The 17,207-nt window shown below is 36.5% G+C and overlaps 1 protein-coding gene across 1 annotated transcript; it reads right to left on the minus strand.

Annotated features, from left to right (window-relative positions):
* Window positions 1–3,164: 3,164 nt before the first annotated feature.
* tagln2 (transgelin 2) lies at window positions 3,165–11,085 on the minus strand. Its single transcript, XM_055199735.2, has 5 exons — window positions 10,931–11,085; window positions 7,559–7,743; window positions 4,901–5,072; window positions 4,136–4,238; window positions 3,165–3,823 (listed from the first exon to the last, which is right to left on the minus strand). The coding sequence occupies exons 2-5, from the start codon at window positions 7,736–7,738 to the stop codon at window positions 3,673–3,675; spliced, it is 606 nt and encodes a 201-aa protein (XP_055055710.1). The 5' UTR covers window positions 7,739–7,743; window positions 10,931–11,085; the 3' UTR covers window positions 3,165–3,672.
* Window positions 11,086–17,207: the final 6,122 nt, after the last annotated feature.

The following is a 17,207-nucleotide window of genomic DNA, read 5'->3' on the forward strand; positions in this document are numbered from 1 at the left end:
AAGGTGTAATATAAATGTCCCTCCCAGCAATGTCATAGGCCGATTTTCAAATGGAAGGGAGCATCCTCCAGAGGTCGCATATGCAGGCTGCATACGTCATTTATTTCAGTTAACTGAGCATTTTGTTTAAGTCATAAGCATATTACAACAATTTACGACTAACTAAGAATAATAACCAACTTTATCATTTAGTTTTTATTCCAGACTAAAGAGGGTTATATAGTAATAAATATTATTGCTAAAGCCTATTATACAATCTTATACTACACCATAAAAGATTCTTACATGGAAATGAATTTTTTGATTTCCTTATAGAATTCACATGTGTCCACATCTTTCAGAAAAATAATAAAAGGAGGATTTTTTGGGAAAACGTACATTTATGAATGTTATATGTGACAAAAAAGAGCAATAGATTAAAGCAACACTATGTCGTTTTTACCTTTAAATAATGTCTCTAAAATTATTTCAGTGATAGAACAACTTTTAACTGGACAAATTGTACTGTTGCTGCAACCTGAGCAGCCTCCTAGCTGCTACAAGCACACTCTGAAAGTGGCGGTGAAGGGTAGAGCACACAGCCCCGCCCCTCCCCCTGCCCCCTGGGGGCCGCACGCTGAAAAAGTTTGGGAACCACTGGATTAGTCCATTTTCTTAAAAACAATCTAGATAATTCACTCACCACCATGTCATCCAAAATGTTGATGTCATTCCAAGATTTTTCCCATTTTAATGGACTTGGACCCAAACACGTAACAGTTTTAATGCAGTTTAAAATTGCAGTTTTACCAGGGTTTCAAATGACTATAAATGATCCCAAACGAGGCATAAGGGTCTTATCTAGCGAAACGATTGTAATTTTTAACAAGAAAAATAAAAAAATATGTACTTTTAAACCACAACTTCTCGTCTATCTCCGGTCTTGTGATGCGCCAGCGTCACAGATGACGTATGCGAAACTACACCCCAGTGTTTACAAGTGTGGAGAAAGAGGACTGTTCTGACGTTGTTGTATGTCAAATTATACTAATTAATGTCTTTGTGTCAGTTTATTGTTTAAAATGGTCTGCAAATGTACGTTTCATATGTAACACTTGACCTCTTGACGTGATGACGTATTGCGTGAGGTCGCGCTGGGGCGTCACAGGACAGGAGGAAGTTGTGGTTTAAAAGTGCATAGTTTTATTTTTATTTTCAAAAATGACAATCGTTTTGCTAGATAAGACCCTTATGCCTCGTTTGGGATCGTTTAGAGTCCTTTGAAACTCCGTTGAAACTGCAATTTTAAACTGCATTAAAACTTACGTGTTGGTGTCCATTTAAGTCCATTAAAATAAGAAAAATCCTGGAATATTTTCCTTAAAAAACATAAATTCTTCTCGACTGAACAAAGAAAGACATCAACACTTTGGATGACATGGTAATGAGTAAATTATCTGGATTTTTTTTTAAGAAAATGGACTAATCCTTTAAAAGAACCAATTCTTTCTTACCTTTTGATCTAAAGAACCAATTTCCACTACAAAGAACCTTTAGTAAACCAAAATGGTTTTTCTAAGGCATTGTAGCACAGTTATTGGAGCTCATGTGCTTTCAAACATAAACTGAATAGAATATTACTGTATAAATCACATCATTCCAGAGTCTAATTAAAAAGCATTCAGAAAGATTAATTCTAGCATCCATCAGTATAATCATTCAAATCTTTTTTGCTATGGAGAATATTAGCCTACTGTCACTTTTCAGTGTGTAACACCAGGGGGAGGCATAGGACAAATAATTTGTTCCTGCTTGTCATAGTTTAGCACTGAACCATAATTACCTTCCTAGTAAATCTATTACCTCACCGTGGTTAAAGTAGTTTAGCTGCTTGGTAAATACTTTTAGATATTAAGCTTAAAAATGCAAAGTAATTATCCTACTTTCCTTTTCTCTGTCTATCTTAGGACGCAGCTTGTTGCTCTTGTTTGTTTGTCTGTGAAATTCCTGTGCTGAATATGTGCTGTGCCTCTAGAGACAGTACTGAACATAAGTTTAGTGCACTTGTAAAACATGCTGAGGTGGAGGTTGTGTTACAAAAACAATAGTAATCTATTTATTTGACAGATCAATTGACACAAAGTGCAGAACAAAATACAAAGTAGTCATATTGATTCGCCTTTGCCTTTAATATAGTTTGCTTAAGCACAGCTTTATAGTTGGCAAGAGGATAATCAATATGCTGAAAAACATGCTTACTACACTTATTTACACTCACATTTTATAATAAAAGCTTGGATTATTTTAATAAGGAGCTTGCCAGCATTCTTCTATATTAAGGGCTGTCTCAGTTGCTTCTGTTTTTTTCATGCAAGACTCAATTGTGCTTAGATAATTTATCTTTTAATGACACTTCTTTAATACCCCTTGACTTTTTTTCACTGAACATTATTATTCATGATTTGAAAATCTAACACTGATATTTTTTACTGATAGTATAGTAAGACAAATTTTATCCAAAGGCATGTTTTTTTTCAGTGTCTCGTTTGCTTTTCAAACAGTACTGTATGTACCATGTATGAAATCGTTGAATGGATATATCAGGAAAGAGCAATGACCGATGAAGGAAGGAAGAAGGAAGGACTTCCTGTACCCTGCAATGTGTTGTCAGTAATAGAGGCATGACAGGACTGTTCTCCTTATGTACTAGTGTCAGAATAACCAGGTCAGAGGAACCAGTTCACTCGGTCCATTCAGGGAATGTTGTTCATTACTAGTGTTTATTGTGTTTGTGTATTAGAGGATACAAATGAAACAGTGATCAGTATGTCTCTCTCTTTAACCACGACATAATTCCCATACTTCCTAAACTTGTGTTTGTTTGTTTGTGTGTGTTTGTCATTATGAATCTTATTACTCTCAGTCATGTCTGTGAGTGCATTTACTTGGCACAAAGATTGCTGCTACAATGTGGGTGTGATTGAGTGAGAGAAAGAATGTTGATGGAAAGAAAAAATAAGCTCGCTGGTCAGACTCCACCTCCCTTTCCCCCACATTTTAAAGTATTTTGCAATTGTCGTGCTGTGAGAAGCTGTTATCTGGCATCTGTAACCGCTAGCTTCTTACGTAACTAGAGATGCCTGTGAAATATATACCGAGGCTGGAACATGACCAAACACAGCGGGACATCTTAATAAAACTGAATTTTATTAGCAAAATCATTTATTAGTTCCTCATGTACAATGTACAAACACACCTAGCTCTTAAAGTATGGCCGTATGTCGATTTAAAGGAGATCATACAAATAAAAACCATTGAAAGACAATACAAGACAAATACCTGACCATGCAAGGCCAAATTTCACCTTTAACAGGCATTTTTCGCCTTATGGAGTGCAACACAATTCATGGTAATATAATAATGGAATGTATGTCTGCGTCCGAATACATTTTGAAGCAGATTAAATCTAATGGAATGTATAAAAAGGAAAAATTGCAACAAATTCACAAGAACCTTTAGCAATGTTACAGAACTCACACGGCATCCGGTACACAACTGAATTGGGAAAGATTGTAAACTTTTTTTAATAAGCTTTGTGTGTTCTGATCTCTCCAGCTATGCTTTGTTAAAGGTTTAAGTGAAACTATGTGCCTGGTCCACACTAGGGAAGACTTTGACAAAGTCTTCAGGCCTTTATGGGTTGTTAAAGATCTGCCGAGGTCGACCGTATCCGGTCATGCCCGCCTGCGACGCCCCTTTGTTGGTGCCCATCTGTAGGCCGATAACTTTTTGACCCTCTTTCAGCTGTTCGTCAGAGAACTCCCTTCGGTTCTCTTGGGATTTCCTAAAGATAAGAACAAAAAGCAGACTTTAGATATGTGGACGCAAATAATCACAAATGTAGTCCTTCCAAGCTTATTTCTTCAAGCTCCCGATATAATAGTCTATCTATATTGGCTGATCCCACGGATACACATCATCACTAATGGGCACATTAAAAAAGTCTGGCCAATAAGTGTTTGTAATCGTGTTGCTATGGCGATAAACCGCAGCTGCAACGCTGCCAGTACAGTGGCTTGTTTTTGTTATCTGGTCGCTATGGTGTCCGACGGTCAGACGTTGGTTCATTTTGAGAACAGGAAGCAGAAATTCTTACTTGTGGAACCAATTCGGGTCACCCTGGTAGCAACCGTCGTCCTTAGTAACAGCCAGACTCCCCAAAGACATCAGTGTCATCTGCACAGCGGCGAGATCCTTACCTAACCACACACATATAAGGTTTTTTGTATGGCGCCATAAAGAACCTTTAACATCCACCGAACCTTTTAGTGGCACAAAGGTTCTTCACACTGTAAAAAATACTTTTTGAATCAATTTTTTGTTGAATCAACTCGGATTTACAAGTCATTTCAACTTACTATTATTTATCTTGACTAGAGATGAGTTGTTATAACTACAGGTGAGTTGTTATAACTAATAAAATTAAGTTGACTTTTCTCAACTTTATTTTATAAGTTGTGACAACTCATTTCTGTTGACATAACTTGCAAATCCGAGCTGATTCAACAAAAAATTTTAAGGCAGCAAAGTATTTTTTACAGTGCAGACTATTAGAAGGTAAGACAGAAATAAATCCTTTGACTAAAAGTTGACTAAAAATTGGCTCTTCCACAGCATTGTTCCAAAGATTGAAAAAAAATCCTAAATCTGTTAAGCATCTCTTTATTTGGTTCTGTTTTAGAAGTTTCTAATGAAAACATACTGTATAAACACCCTTTTTCTCTCTTTTGAATGTTTAGCTGTAATTCTTTTGACCTGTTTACAATGTAGTGACAGAATTTAGATTAGCTGACTCCAGACAAATACATACGTCAACTCAATGAATTAGGATAATCTGAAATAAAAGAAAATAGCTACTCACCCTCCCAGAGGTCGACTGTTTGAAAAATGTCAGACTTGGTGACTCCGTAGCGTTCGGCAGCAACGAGGAACTGCGAGATCTGCTCCATCTGTTTAAATGCCATTCCAGAACTTTGGATCTTTTTTACAGGCTTTGAATCTTTACAGAGACTGTTAATCAGATGACATAAAACCTACGATAGAAACAGAAAGGAAAGAGTGAGAAGATGTATGGATCATTGTTTATTAGGGATAATGTATATGCATCCGGTTGTTATCACAGAATAAGCCCAGATCAATGTGATCTTGTTTCACACTAAGAGGGTTTACTTAAAGGTGCAGTGTGTAATTTTTAGAAGGATCTTTTGACAGAAATGCAAAATAATATATAAAACTATATTATCAGGGGTGTATAAAGACCTTTCGTAATGAACCGTTATGTGTTTATTACCTTAGAATGAGACGTTTTTATCTACATACAAAGAGGGTTCCCTTACATGGATGTCGCCATTTTGAGCCGTCATATTTCTAAGCCCTTAAAGCAACACCAAAGAGTTTTTTTTTACCTTAAAATAACGCTTCCAAAACAGTTTCAGTCGTTCATCCACTCTAAACAGGGTGAACAGCACTTTCACATTCGCTTTGCAGCCCTCTATCGGCCAAAACCGCACTAAAGAAGTTTCCAACCGTCGGGTAGTGGTCCTGTAGTCCGAGTGAATACTACAAAAACTTGCTTTACGGCAGACCTACAATCCAATCAGAGCCAGCTATGCCTCAGTATTTATGACAGTGGGTAATGGACAATTACGCTTCTAACCTGTAGGGGGAGCAAAGAGCCAAAACTCTTTGGTGTTGCTTTAACGGACAAACTTTTTTTACTAAGTTGTTTCCGATGATGACATGTTTGTCCGGTGGTGGCTAAAGTAGCTTCTCTATTTGTTTCAAAGCGAGTGGTGAGCATTGGACTGACCCGTTGGTTACAATTCACAACCTCACCACTAGATGCCGCTAAAATTTACACACTGCACCTTTAAAGCAATAAGATACGAGAGGCTGTGCTGTATACACGTGTACGATACAGCACTTGCCTCGAGTACCTTATTTCTTTTATAAAACGGTTACCACACAATATTTAAGTAAAAAAATAGTGCAACTTTCATAAAGTTAAATCAATAAAAGCATTGCTTCCGCTAGGAGAAATAGTCCCTGACCGTAAAGAACAACGTTCCAATGTGTACTATGCACGAAAGCTCAAATAGAAACAACAAACCGATACGTCTGGTAGCTAAGGGTGTTGCTAAGGGTGCAGAGATAAACAGAACCGTTGGGTGAAGGGGTCATAGCCGTATTTTAGCGTGAATAAAGCAAAGCTATTGACCAATCAGAATCAAGGATTGGAACTAACCGTTTTATAATTTGCAATAACAACCGGCTGCCTGTACATTATCCGACTTATTATTCAGTTATTTACCTTATAAGTAAAGTAAGGAACATTAAATATCGATTTGAAATATTTTATTTGCTTATTATATTATACGATTTCTGCTTTCTCGAACTTGTCTCGGACTTGTTCCTTCAAAGACTCGGACTTGTAATTTCAAATTGTATTTGAAAACAAACTAAATCTGTCTCGACTTGGTCTCGACCCTTCAAAGACTCGGTCTTGACTCGGCATAGGCGGTCTCGTCCCCATCTCTACTATTTGGTTTATTCGTTTTTTAAATATGATGTCATGCTTGTTATTATAAGACATATTTATATTTAATTTTTGTCTAATATTAAGCTGTACTTGTCAAAATGATTTGCGGTGTCTAGGTGTGTTATTCATTTTGAGCGGGTGTTATTTTGTAATAACAAACTTGCAATTGTTATGACTGGCCAATCAGAATCAAGCCCTCCAACAAGCTGTCTAATAAACATTTATATTAAACAGCTTCAGTCCAGTCTTACTTGATAAACAACCATGCAAGCATGCAGTTATTTTAGTATAACAGCACTGGAGCGCTTTTCTGTTTATACTATTCTGTCTGTGTTGGCGGCAGTGGCGGACGGTGACTTCTTTTTTCGAGGGCGCGCGATGCGAAGTTCATCACAACATGTAGCCCGTCATGTGTGTGGTTCGTATTTTCAAAATATGTGTTATGCGCGTCGAGTTGTCTTAAGTGCATCACGTGCCTTGTCAAAATAAGTGCCTGCTGCAGTCGCGTCTGAAGGGTTTCTGATAAAAGAGATGCTCACGTTTGCCAGATGCTCATATAATCTCATGCGTAATCAGAGTTTATTGTTAAGGGAGCATCTTGCGTGTATTTTGTAAACGTGAGCGTCTCTTTTATCATAAACGGTTTTGACGCATGTGCAGCAGGCACTTATTTTGACAAAACATGTGATGCACATGGTTCACATGACGCAACAAACACACATTTTGAAAACACAACCAACACACTTATTATGAATTTGCGCCCCTTGGTTAGTGGTGATTCAGACAAGCTGCCGGTTTGTGTATTGCTTGGTAACATGCATTGTTTGATCCTATTTTGGCTTTATTTGCAGCTTTTTTGTAAATAAAATAAAGTGGCTAAAAGTAAAATTTAAGTAGTACAAATTCTGCAAATATATACATGTTAAACATCATTATATCACTCCTGCTCATAATCTAATTGATCTATAATGATAAACTTACACATCCATCTTTAAGCCACTGCTGAAAGCCATGTTTTCCATCTTGAGGTTTTCCTACAACATCCCCACACTGAGCGATGATCCACTGCACCAGCCGTTCCTCGAGCTCCTGGTCGTATTTCTTGTCGATCTTACTCTGCACTTCACGGCTCAGACCGTAGGAGGGACCTTTATTTGCCATTGTGACTGAGAAAACACACACAGAAAAAACATAGATTCGATTTATTACAACCCGAATAAACAGATTGTACAGTATGGCTGCTCTGCTGTATTGTGTGGCCTGTTCAGGCAGATTTGGTTACACTTGAAAAATGCCGGAGGCAAAGGACTTCTTAAGTAAAGGAACATTTAACTGTGATGACTGCTATGCAAACAACTGTTTCAAGGCAGTAATGCAAAAATGTCAAGGCAAATACTGGATGCGCTCTATTTATAACTCGCATCAAGTGAAGTGTGTCCCTATGAGAGCATGTTGCAACCTAACCTCTGAACTGGTGGAAAGATTATCATTCAGACTATAATTAAAAACTTTCAAAACAGACCGAAAAATGGTCAATAAACGCAGTACCCTTTAAAAAGGTTCTAATATGTATCATTTGGTACCTTTGATATGCACTCAATATGTACACTGCAAAAAATGACTTTCAAGAAAAAATTCTTAGTATTTTTGTCTTGTTTTCAGCAAACATTAGGGATGCACGATATATCGGCCGACATATCTTTATCGGCCGATAACTGCTTATTTTTAATATTATCGGTTATCAGTCTGATAGCAAAATTAGGCAGATAAATGAAAGCCGATAAATGATGGATTATTTTGGTTTGTTGAACCACTTCACTTGCTCATTGCTGGCCATGTGGAGTTTTGATTGGTGCTTTCTGTGACATAGCACGAAGATGACACGTGTTACGGGCTTAAGAAGAGTATGCTAGTCTAGCGCAAAGACAAGATGCCCGCGGTCTGGGAGTTTTTCATAATAATATGAATATTTATCGGCCTATATATATATATATATATATCGGTTATCACCCCCAAATATAAAGAATTATCGGTTATCGGTATCGCCCAAAATTTCCATATCGGTGCATCCCTAGTAAACATATCTAAAAAAAATTTAATTAAGATGCTTTTCCTTGATAAGCAAAATGACCCAAGAAAATAAGTCTAGTTTTTAGACCAAAATATCAAATTTAAGTGATTTTGTGCATAAAACAAGCAAAAAAATCTGCCAATGACGTAAGCAACTTTTTCTTGAATTTAGTGTTTAAGAAAAATGTTCAAGATTTTTTTTGCAGGTATTCATCAAGAAAAAGCATCTTAATTTAAGAATTTTTAGATATTTTTACTGAAAACAAGACAAAAATACTAAGATTTTTTTTTTCTTGAAAATAATTTTTTGCAGTGTACTTCTGAGAATCAATATGAATTATTATTTTTGTAATGGTAGTGACAGCAAAGGACCATTTTCTTGATAATTTTTTCTGAAAGTGAAAGAGGAAGTATATAAACTTTTTCAGTACATCATTAACAAAGAAATTTAATAGTCCAACCTGTCCAGAACACTGTAACCTTTGTACCTGCTGTTTGACTTTTTGATTTCTTTATAAAAGGTTATTTCGACTATTAAAACTAAGTAGAAGTGGATATTTTGACTAAGCGGTTCTTTGGAGAGCCGAAAATGTTTGCATAGTAGCACCGCTGTGATGAACCTTATGTAGCGTCTTTATTTTTAGGAGTGTATTTGAATAAAATGACACTTCCTTGGTCAACCACCTTCACCAGAGAGACCACACTAACCAGCACCAAACCAAAATCTACAAGTATCAACCTGCATAGTCTGGCATGAAAATGTTTGCAGGTTTAAGCTGGCCCTGTCAACAACAATGCTATGATACCAGACACTCACAAACCTTTCGTTCACCTGCACACATACATCTGTATGCACATTCCACCCACACGTGCAGTAAACGCTAAACTAAAAGACATTAAATGTTGCCCTTCCCATATTTGTAGAGGTGGCATGTTTATTTGTGTGCCTTGATGAAAATATCTCTGTATCGCTGTGCAATTAGCTCATATCCTCAAAGCGTTTCCTGTTTGTAAGCAAAACTCCACCTGTTGGTCTATGCACAAATACTCAAACACAAGTACAAAAGCACATGCATTCTCTCATGCTGATTTATAAAGCTGTCTTTTCTTTTCTTTTTTATATTGTGAATTATATAACAAGGAGTGTTAACTGGCATTGAGCCTCAGGCTCATGCAATACCAAGATTCCCTTTGCGGTGAGTACTGAGATGTGTTCCGTGAGTGTGCAGTATGAATTTGGTGAGACGTTCGAGAAAGTTCGAGAAAGTGAAATGAAGATAATTGAGAATGACTTTATTACTTCAGGGCTTAAGTATAGTCTCAGGCTAAAATGCTTTGTTTCTTTAATCCTATACTATAATCCTAATATAACTAAGGCTGATCCTGGCTTAAACTAAACCCTGTGCGGGAAATTGCCCCACTGAGTGTAGTTATGAGTTATCAGAAGTGAAATGAGTATTTGCATAGTGAGCTACAAACATGCACACACTACAAGGCAGGAAACTGTTAGTTGAGCTGGTTTCAGTTCTTATCCAAAAAACCTTTGAAGAGATATGGGACTCTTTTAATGTCACATAGAAACACACATCCATGTTTATTTGTTATTTATTTTTAGACATGACATAAACTGGCATTTAAACCCAAACCAAGACCATTTCCCTTTCTGCATTTATAGAAAATGAAGCCATTATTTGCAGCATTTATGAGGTTTTGTCAGATTTATCCAGCCTCTAGTTAGCTCACCCACACACATTTCACCAAAATTGAATAATAATCTGCCTGCATGACACACATTTTCCCCCTGAAATTAAGGGCTGGTCTCATGCCTAGTTCATTCCTAACAATACTGTGTGTGTGTGTATGCGTATTCACAAGTGCATATGTGTGTGTCCACAAGTGCGTATGTGTGTGTGCACGCGTGTACAAGTGCGTATGTGTGTGTGCACGCGTGTACAAGTGCGTATGTGTGTGTGTGTGTGTGTGTGTGAGGGAAGTGGCAGGGAGGAGAACATCAAACTCTTGCAACATGTCATGAGCAATAGCCAATAAAACATCTGACAAACAGACAGTCACTATGAACATGTGTAAACAGGCAGTCATATCAATTACAGCTTTAACAAAAACCATGGTGTAAAGTTTCATGCAACACATATTTATGTCACAAAAGTCTTTATCTCTCTCTACATCTCTACGTCTTTCTTGGTTGCATATTGACTATTTGTTACAAAATCAGATTTAATTAAGTGTTAATAAACAGTGTTATGTCATTTCATAAGTACTTACCAGTTTATGTGTCGATCTCTCGCTCAGTAGTATTAAAAGTGCGTATTCTTACACAACTGTGTGTGTGTGTGAAAGTATCTCTTCCTCTTTCTTAGTTCAAGGTCCAAGCTCAGGGAGTGCCACCTTCATCCAAATGTCCAGAGAGCGAGAGCATGAGAAAGGAGTGAGAGCGCGCAAGAAAAAGAGCAAAAGAGGAGGTAACCACATCCATACAAGGTCAGGACTTTTTTTCAGAGTTCTGCCCCTCCTTTCCTCTCATTTTCCTACATTGCAGCGTACGTCCTTATTTGGGAGAGGGAAACGCAGCGGTCTGGACAGAGCAAGGAATTTCTTCACATGCCTTCTCCTCTACTCCGCCCAGGGCAGAAGAAAGGGGTCGTGGAAGACACAATAGCTTGGCATTTTTAAAAGGTTGGCTAATGGTTACAGATGCTGATGTAACAGGATGTTATAAGTGCAACTACTGCATGATGAAGAGGAAATCATGAAACAGATATGAGATAGCCAGTATAAAGAATAGCCCTTTGACAAGTGCATTATTCAGCATGAGCCAAGCCAGTTGAAATGATGTCATCATCTGTCTATGTTCAGTAACTTCCTTTCTCTGTTAATGTTTTTAAAAACTCATTTTGTGAGATAAACTTTTGTGGACATATATTAACTGTATGCTGCATAAGTTGGTATTTTGCTATAAATAAGTTGTAAAAGTATTCACAAACTTTACTACAGGTTTGGTTCACAATGTATGTAATTTATAATAAATGAATGTTATCCTTTGTGAAATGCGTACAGAATAGCATATGCTTGTAAATTATTTATTTGTATTAATGATGTAAATGGACATAAATATCTAATGCTGCAGATGTTTAGTGCATGTTACGTCTGTGTTTCAGTGAAATCAGGGCTGGGCTGAGCTTGTTGTCTGATATAATTGTGATTCATGAGTTACTGGGGCTACACGGGTGTGTGTCACTTACTGGTGTGATCTGACATGAGATAACACTGATATGGGTGGGGTTCTCTCTCTCTCACTTACTCTCTCTCTCTCTCTCTCTCTCTCTCTCTCTTTCTCTCGCTCTCTCTCGCTCTCAAGAGCCATCTTATATTTTATGTGCCTGAACTCTAAATCTAAAGCTGTTGACACCATTCAGAATCAAACAATTCCTTCAAAACTCAAAATCAAACTAAACTTTCAAATCATACACATATGAGTCTATAATATAAAACACTAGAGAGCATCTATATAGACACTACTTTAAAAAATGGAAAACACAACATCCAGGACATCTGCTTACAGGAAAATACACATTAATTGTATATAACAACACACTTGACAAATAGCCTACTGTCAAAAATCTCTATTACTGTATCACAAGTTTAGTTCAGTGAATTTAGTGAATACTGTAAGTACTGCAAGTCAGTAAGTTTTCTATATTACTGTAAGCAGCACTTGTATTTTGTAAAAAGTCAAGCAATCCAACTGCAAATTTTGCCACATGCATCGTGTCTGGTGTCCTGTTCTTCCTCATACTCTTCATCTGCCTCTCAGACTGATTGCAATCCATGCAATTGGTTAAAAATCATTAGAAAAAAGTGTGTACAATTTTGAGTTGTTGTGTATTGTGTAAAATGTGTGTTTTAGTGAAAACATAGTTTTTAGAGTTTTGCATAAAGATTTAAAAATGTGTTTAGGCTACTATGAATTTGGGCGATTCTCACGAAATCCAGAAGGTGTCCAGCATCAGAATTTTTTTAAATCCCTTGAATCCATTTTTTTGCACATATACAAGATTAAGGTCTGAACTTACTATAATCAGAATTTTTAGAGGATTTAAAAAATATTTCCAATAGAATTATTTACATTTTTTGATTATCATTATCAAAAATTATCATTACCGCAACATGATATTACATTAAATATAAGTATTTACAAACTCCTGTTTCGGTAGTGAGAACTTAAAAGTTGTCTAGGTACTATGACAAACAAAATTTTAACTTTTATCTGGAGAGAAAAAAATACCTGCTTAACTGGTAGCCATCTTGAGTGTCACTGTGAATTATGTCCTTCCAACATTTTTTTTAAATGTTAGTTCCTTGAGTGCTTAAACAATGATTGAAAATTGTTGTGGAGGATGAGAAAATTGGTCTGGGACACATTTATATTCCTTATTATTGTCTCTACATTTACCAATGATCACCAAATACCACATGTTTCTTTACTGTAAATGTTTATAGTATAACAAGCACTGAAGCTTTTTATTTTTTAGATTTTTTAATTATAAATTGCGAAACAAGATAACTCTTAATATAACTCTTCTAATAAACGTTTTTTGAATTTTTCAGAAATCTTGTTTTTTGGTTGTGCATTCCAATTAATATTAATTCAACTGCAATTGGTTTGTTTTGATTGAAACCTTCATAACTTAAAAAATAAAGCTAAGAAGCACCATAAAACAAAATAATAACATAATAATAAACATGTTTTGACAAAAATGTTAAAAACGGAGTTATCTCGTTTTGCAACGTAACTCTTCAAATATTTTCATGTCAAAGAACCCAAATCCAGTCATGGACACGTTGCGGTAATGAAAATTTTCCCCTTAAACGTGGAAAAAACAACAAAATTGGTTTGTATGATGTCATTTGAAATCATGTGCAAAATAATACATGAAGAGATGTTTGTAACTGTATGCTTCTAGTTTGATACTCTTACTTTGCATTTACTTTTTTATCAAAATGTTTCATGACACCTCATAAGTCTAATTTCGCGAGAATCATCCATTTGGTTCAGAAATTGGGGTTAAGTGTTTTAGCAATTCAGAAGAACTGTAATTCCTTTTGCCTTACTTTTTTTTACAGGAAAGTGCAGGATAGACAAGAGATTAGGGTGTGAGAAAGAAGGCATGGGATCAGGACATAAACCAGGCCAGACCCAATAGGTACTCATTGCTCTTATATGTCAAAAACGTGCACTATACCCAATGTGCTGCAGCTTTGATTGTAAAGATATTTTTTTAACTCATCCGCACGCATGCACGTACGCATGCACACACACACACACACACACACACACACACACACAATGAAGAGACAAGGGCGATAAATTCCTTCCTGACACGAGATGCCTAAACTGTCAAAATAATTGCTGATGACTCATGAACAGTATATATAGGTCCATAAATATTGGGACTGAGGCACAGTCATATAATGAATATCGGCTTAAAGTACCCATTATGAGGGTATTCACATAGTAATTGGACAGTTGACTTAAAGGGATACTTCACCCAAAAATGGAAATTCTGTCATCATTTACTCACTCTCATGTTGTTAAAGTAACAAACCCGCATAAATATCTTTGTTCTGATGAACACAAAGAAGATATTTTGAGAAATGTTTTTAACCAAACCAGTTTTTAACCAGTAGAAAAAAGAATACTATGGAAGTAAATGGGTCCACGGACAGTTTGGTTACATTTTTTTTTTTATATCTTCCTTTTGTGTTCACCAGAACAAAGAAATGTATCCAGGTTTGTACCAACATAAGGGTGAGTACATGATGACAAATTTTTCATTTTTGGGTGAACTATTCCTTTAAAAGCTGTTTTATGGACATGAGTTGTCTATTTGTTAAATCATTTCCTCACAAATGAAGCATGTTAAAGGTCTGGACCCACATCATATGGTTCAGGGATATCTCTATACAAGTGATACAGCCTATAGGTAGGTTTAAAAAACACCACAAATCCATCAGAGAAATAGCAGGAACATTAACAGTGGCCAGATCAATTTGGTACATCTGACTAAAAACAACACACTTGTGAGCGCAGCAAAAAAAACCCTGGACGTCCATATAAGGTTACACAGATGATCGCATTGTCCTTCTTATGATAAAAAAACTCCTTCAAAACATCCAGAGAACTAAAAAATAATTGTGAATGCTTCTGTCTTCTGTTACATCGCCAAAAAACAACAGCGACCCAGTGTAACCATGCATGGAAAGGCAATCACACTGCCTGAACACTATTTTACTAAAGCTGTTGTCTGCTCGTATCATGAGATGTTCCAAGCCTTCTCCATCATTTTTAATCTCATAAGTCTTAATAAAGTGAAGATATTACAATAACAAATTTAGAGGGTTCACCACAAGATGCAAAAACCTTAAGAATAGAAAGGACTCGTAAGTTCTAAAAAAGCTTTATTTGGAGGGATTTTTTTTATTTTGACAATGACATCTTTAACTTCTGGAGAGTGGTCTCTATTTGTCTGGACATTGTAACGTTTTTTTTCTTCATCATGGGAGAATAATAATCTCTTAAATGGATGTACAGGACTTTTTTGTTGCCAATATTCATTACATAACTGTACCCGGAATAAATATTGGTAAACAGCTAAAATAACACAAAATGTGTCTCTGTGAAAAATGAGATGTGTATATTGGTTTCTTTTATGAGTACACCAGAGCAATGATCTGCTGAAGATGTTTGGGCCTCATCCGCTGTTTTCCGCTAGACAGTTGAGTATACCACTGCCTTTTGTTATCCTCCCAATTGGGGGGTCCAAAGCAGCCCTGTCTCACCAGTGCCACCCACTGGTACAGAATACAGACGCTGTCCTTCAGCAGCTCAAAAGGATCAAGCTGTCATGATTTACTCAACTCAGCCTGTATTTTGAGCAATGTTCATAACCAAATATTTTTCGAGTACCATTCACGTAGTATTTTTTCTTCTTCTATGGAAGTCAATTCTGCTTTTGTTTCGTGTGTGATTACAAATATATTCAGCAGAACAAATACATTTATACAGGTTTGTAACAACTTGAGAGAGTGAGTAACTGATGAAAGATTTTTGAGTACACTGTAATGGTGAATAAGATCAACCCCTGTTTGTACACGTATAACTTCACTAATGTGTAATCCCAAGGAACCACAAAGAACACTCAAAAGTCTCTCTTTGAAGTAAACTGGACAATGTTGAAGAGGTTTGTGTGGATGCAGATAACACAAATAAACACAGAATAAAGGCAAGAATATGATTAGGTCAGCTGCTCTGGTTGTGCATGTGTTTGTTTGTTTGTGTATGTAAGAGGGAAAATAGCTTGCTGATCTTATCAGCTGTGGCTTTTAACATTTGTTATCTGTAGGTCACTAATGGTGAGACAATCAAAGGTCAGTGCGTGTGGCATAATGTGATTTATGAGAACTAATTCAGCAACAGCATCTGTGTACTGTGAAGAAATGAATCAAACTGGCCGAGTGAAAGAGGATCAAGGTTTCAAAAATAATTTATGAGAAGTGAGCTATTGCTGGTTGAACATGATTCACTTTTAAAAATCTAATGAGGATGCATTTTAATGATACATGCTTTAAAGAGCACCTATTTCATTGTATAAAACAACGTTATTTTGTGTATTTGGTATAATACAACGTGTTTGCGTGGTTTATGGTTAAAAAACACATTATTTTTCACATACCGTACATTTTTGTACCTCCAGATTTCACTCTCTTCCTGAAGCGCACATATTTGAAAAGCTCCGTGTCCCGAATTGGCCAGCTAATCTGTACGTTGTGATTGGTCTGAATACCTCTGACGCCAGTTTGAAAGATTCAGTTGCTAACAGGAGTTAACTTACAGGCTGTGAGTCCAAAGCGGGAGGAATTATGATAATGTTTTGTCTAATCACCAATCCCAGGAAGTAAACTGTTGCCTACAATCCGTGTGTTTGTTGTAGTCCAAGAAAAGAGATTTACGTTGGAGACGATAACTCGCCTCATCGTTTACTTTGGGGTTTGTACCTTTTGCATATCGTTAACATGTACTAATACACACTTACACACCAAAAGAAATTTAAAAAAGTGAATCAGACAATAGGTGCTCTTACAACTGACATGTATGTCTGACTTATTTCCAATCTCTGAGAAAGAAATGATAAGATCACTCATGAAGACAATTTTATTGTTCATTAATTTATACCAAACACTATAGACCCTTTTACTGTTTGTACACAGTGATGACGTGGCAGCGTATAAGCATGCATTTAGGCAACGGAAGTATGGCAAGAATCAGCATTGAAGCAATACAGACAGAGAAAGTTATTTTAAAAAGTTGACAACCAGACATTTTGATGCTGGGAAACCATTTTAATAAACTTTCTGAGTTGCTTACACGTTAGAACCACGGGGGAACAACACCACTTCTGTTGCCAAAATGCGCCGCAGGCTATTTGATCATATGAGCTGTAAAAGGGTCTATATACAAATGTATAACATATCTGCTGCCTTT

This window comes from Misgurnus anguillicaudatus, chromosome 22 (genome assembly GCF_027580225.2).
Source record: "Misgurnus anguillicaudatus chromosome 22, ASM2758022v2, whole genome shotgun sequence".
NCBI lineage: Eukaryota > Metazoa > Chordata > Actinopteri > Cypriniformes > Cobitidae > Misgurnus > Misgurnus anguillicaudatus.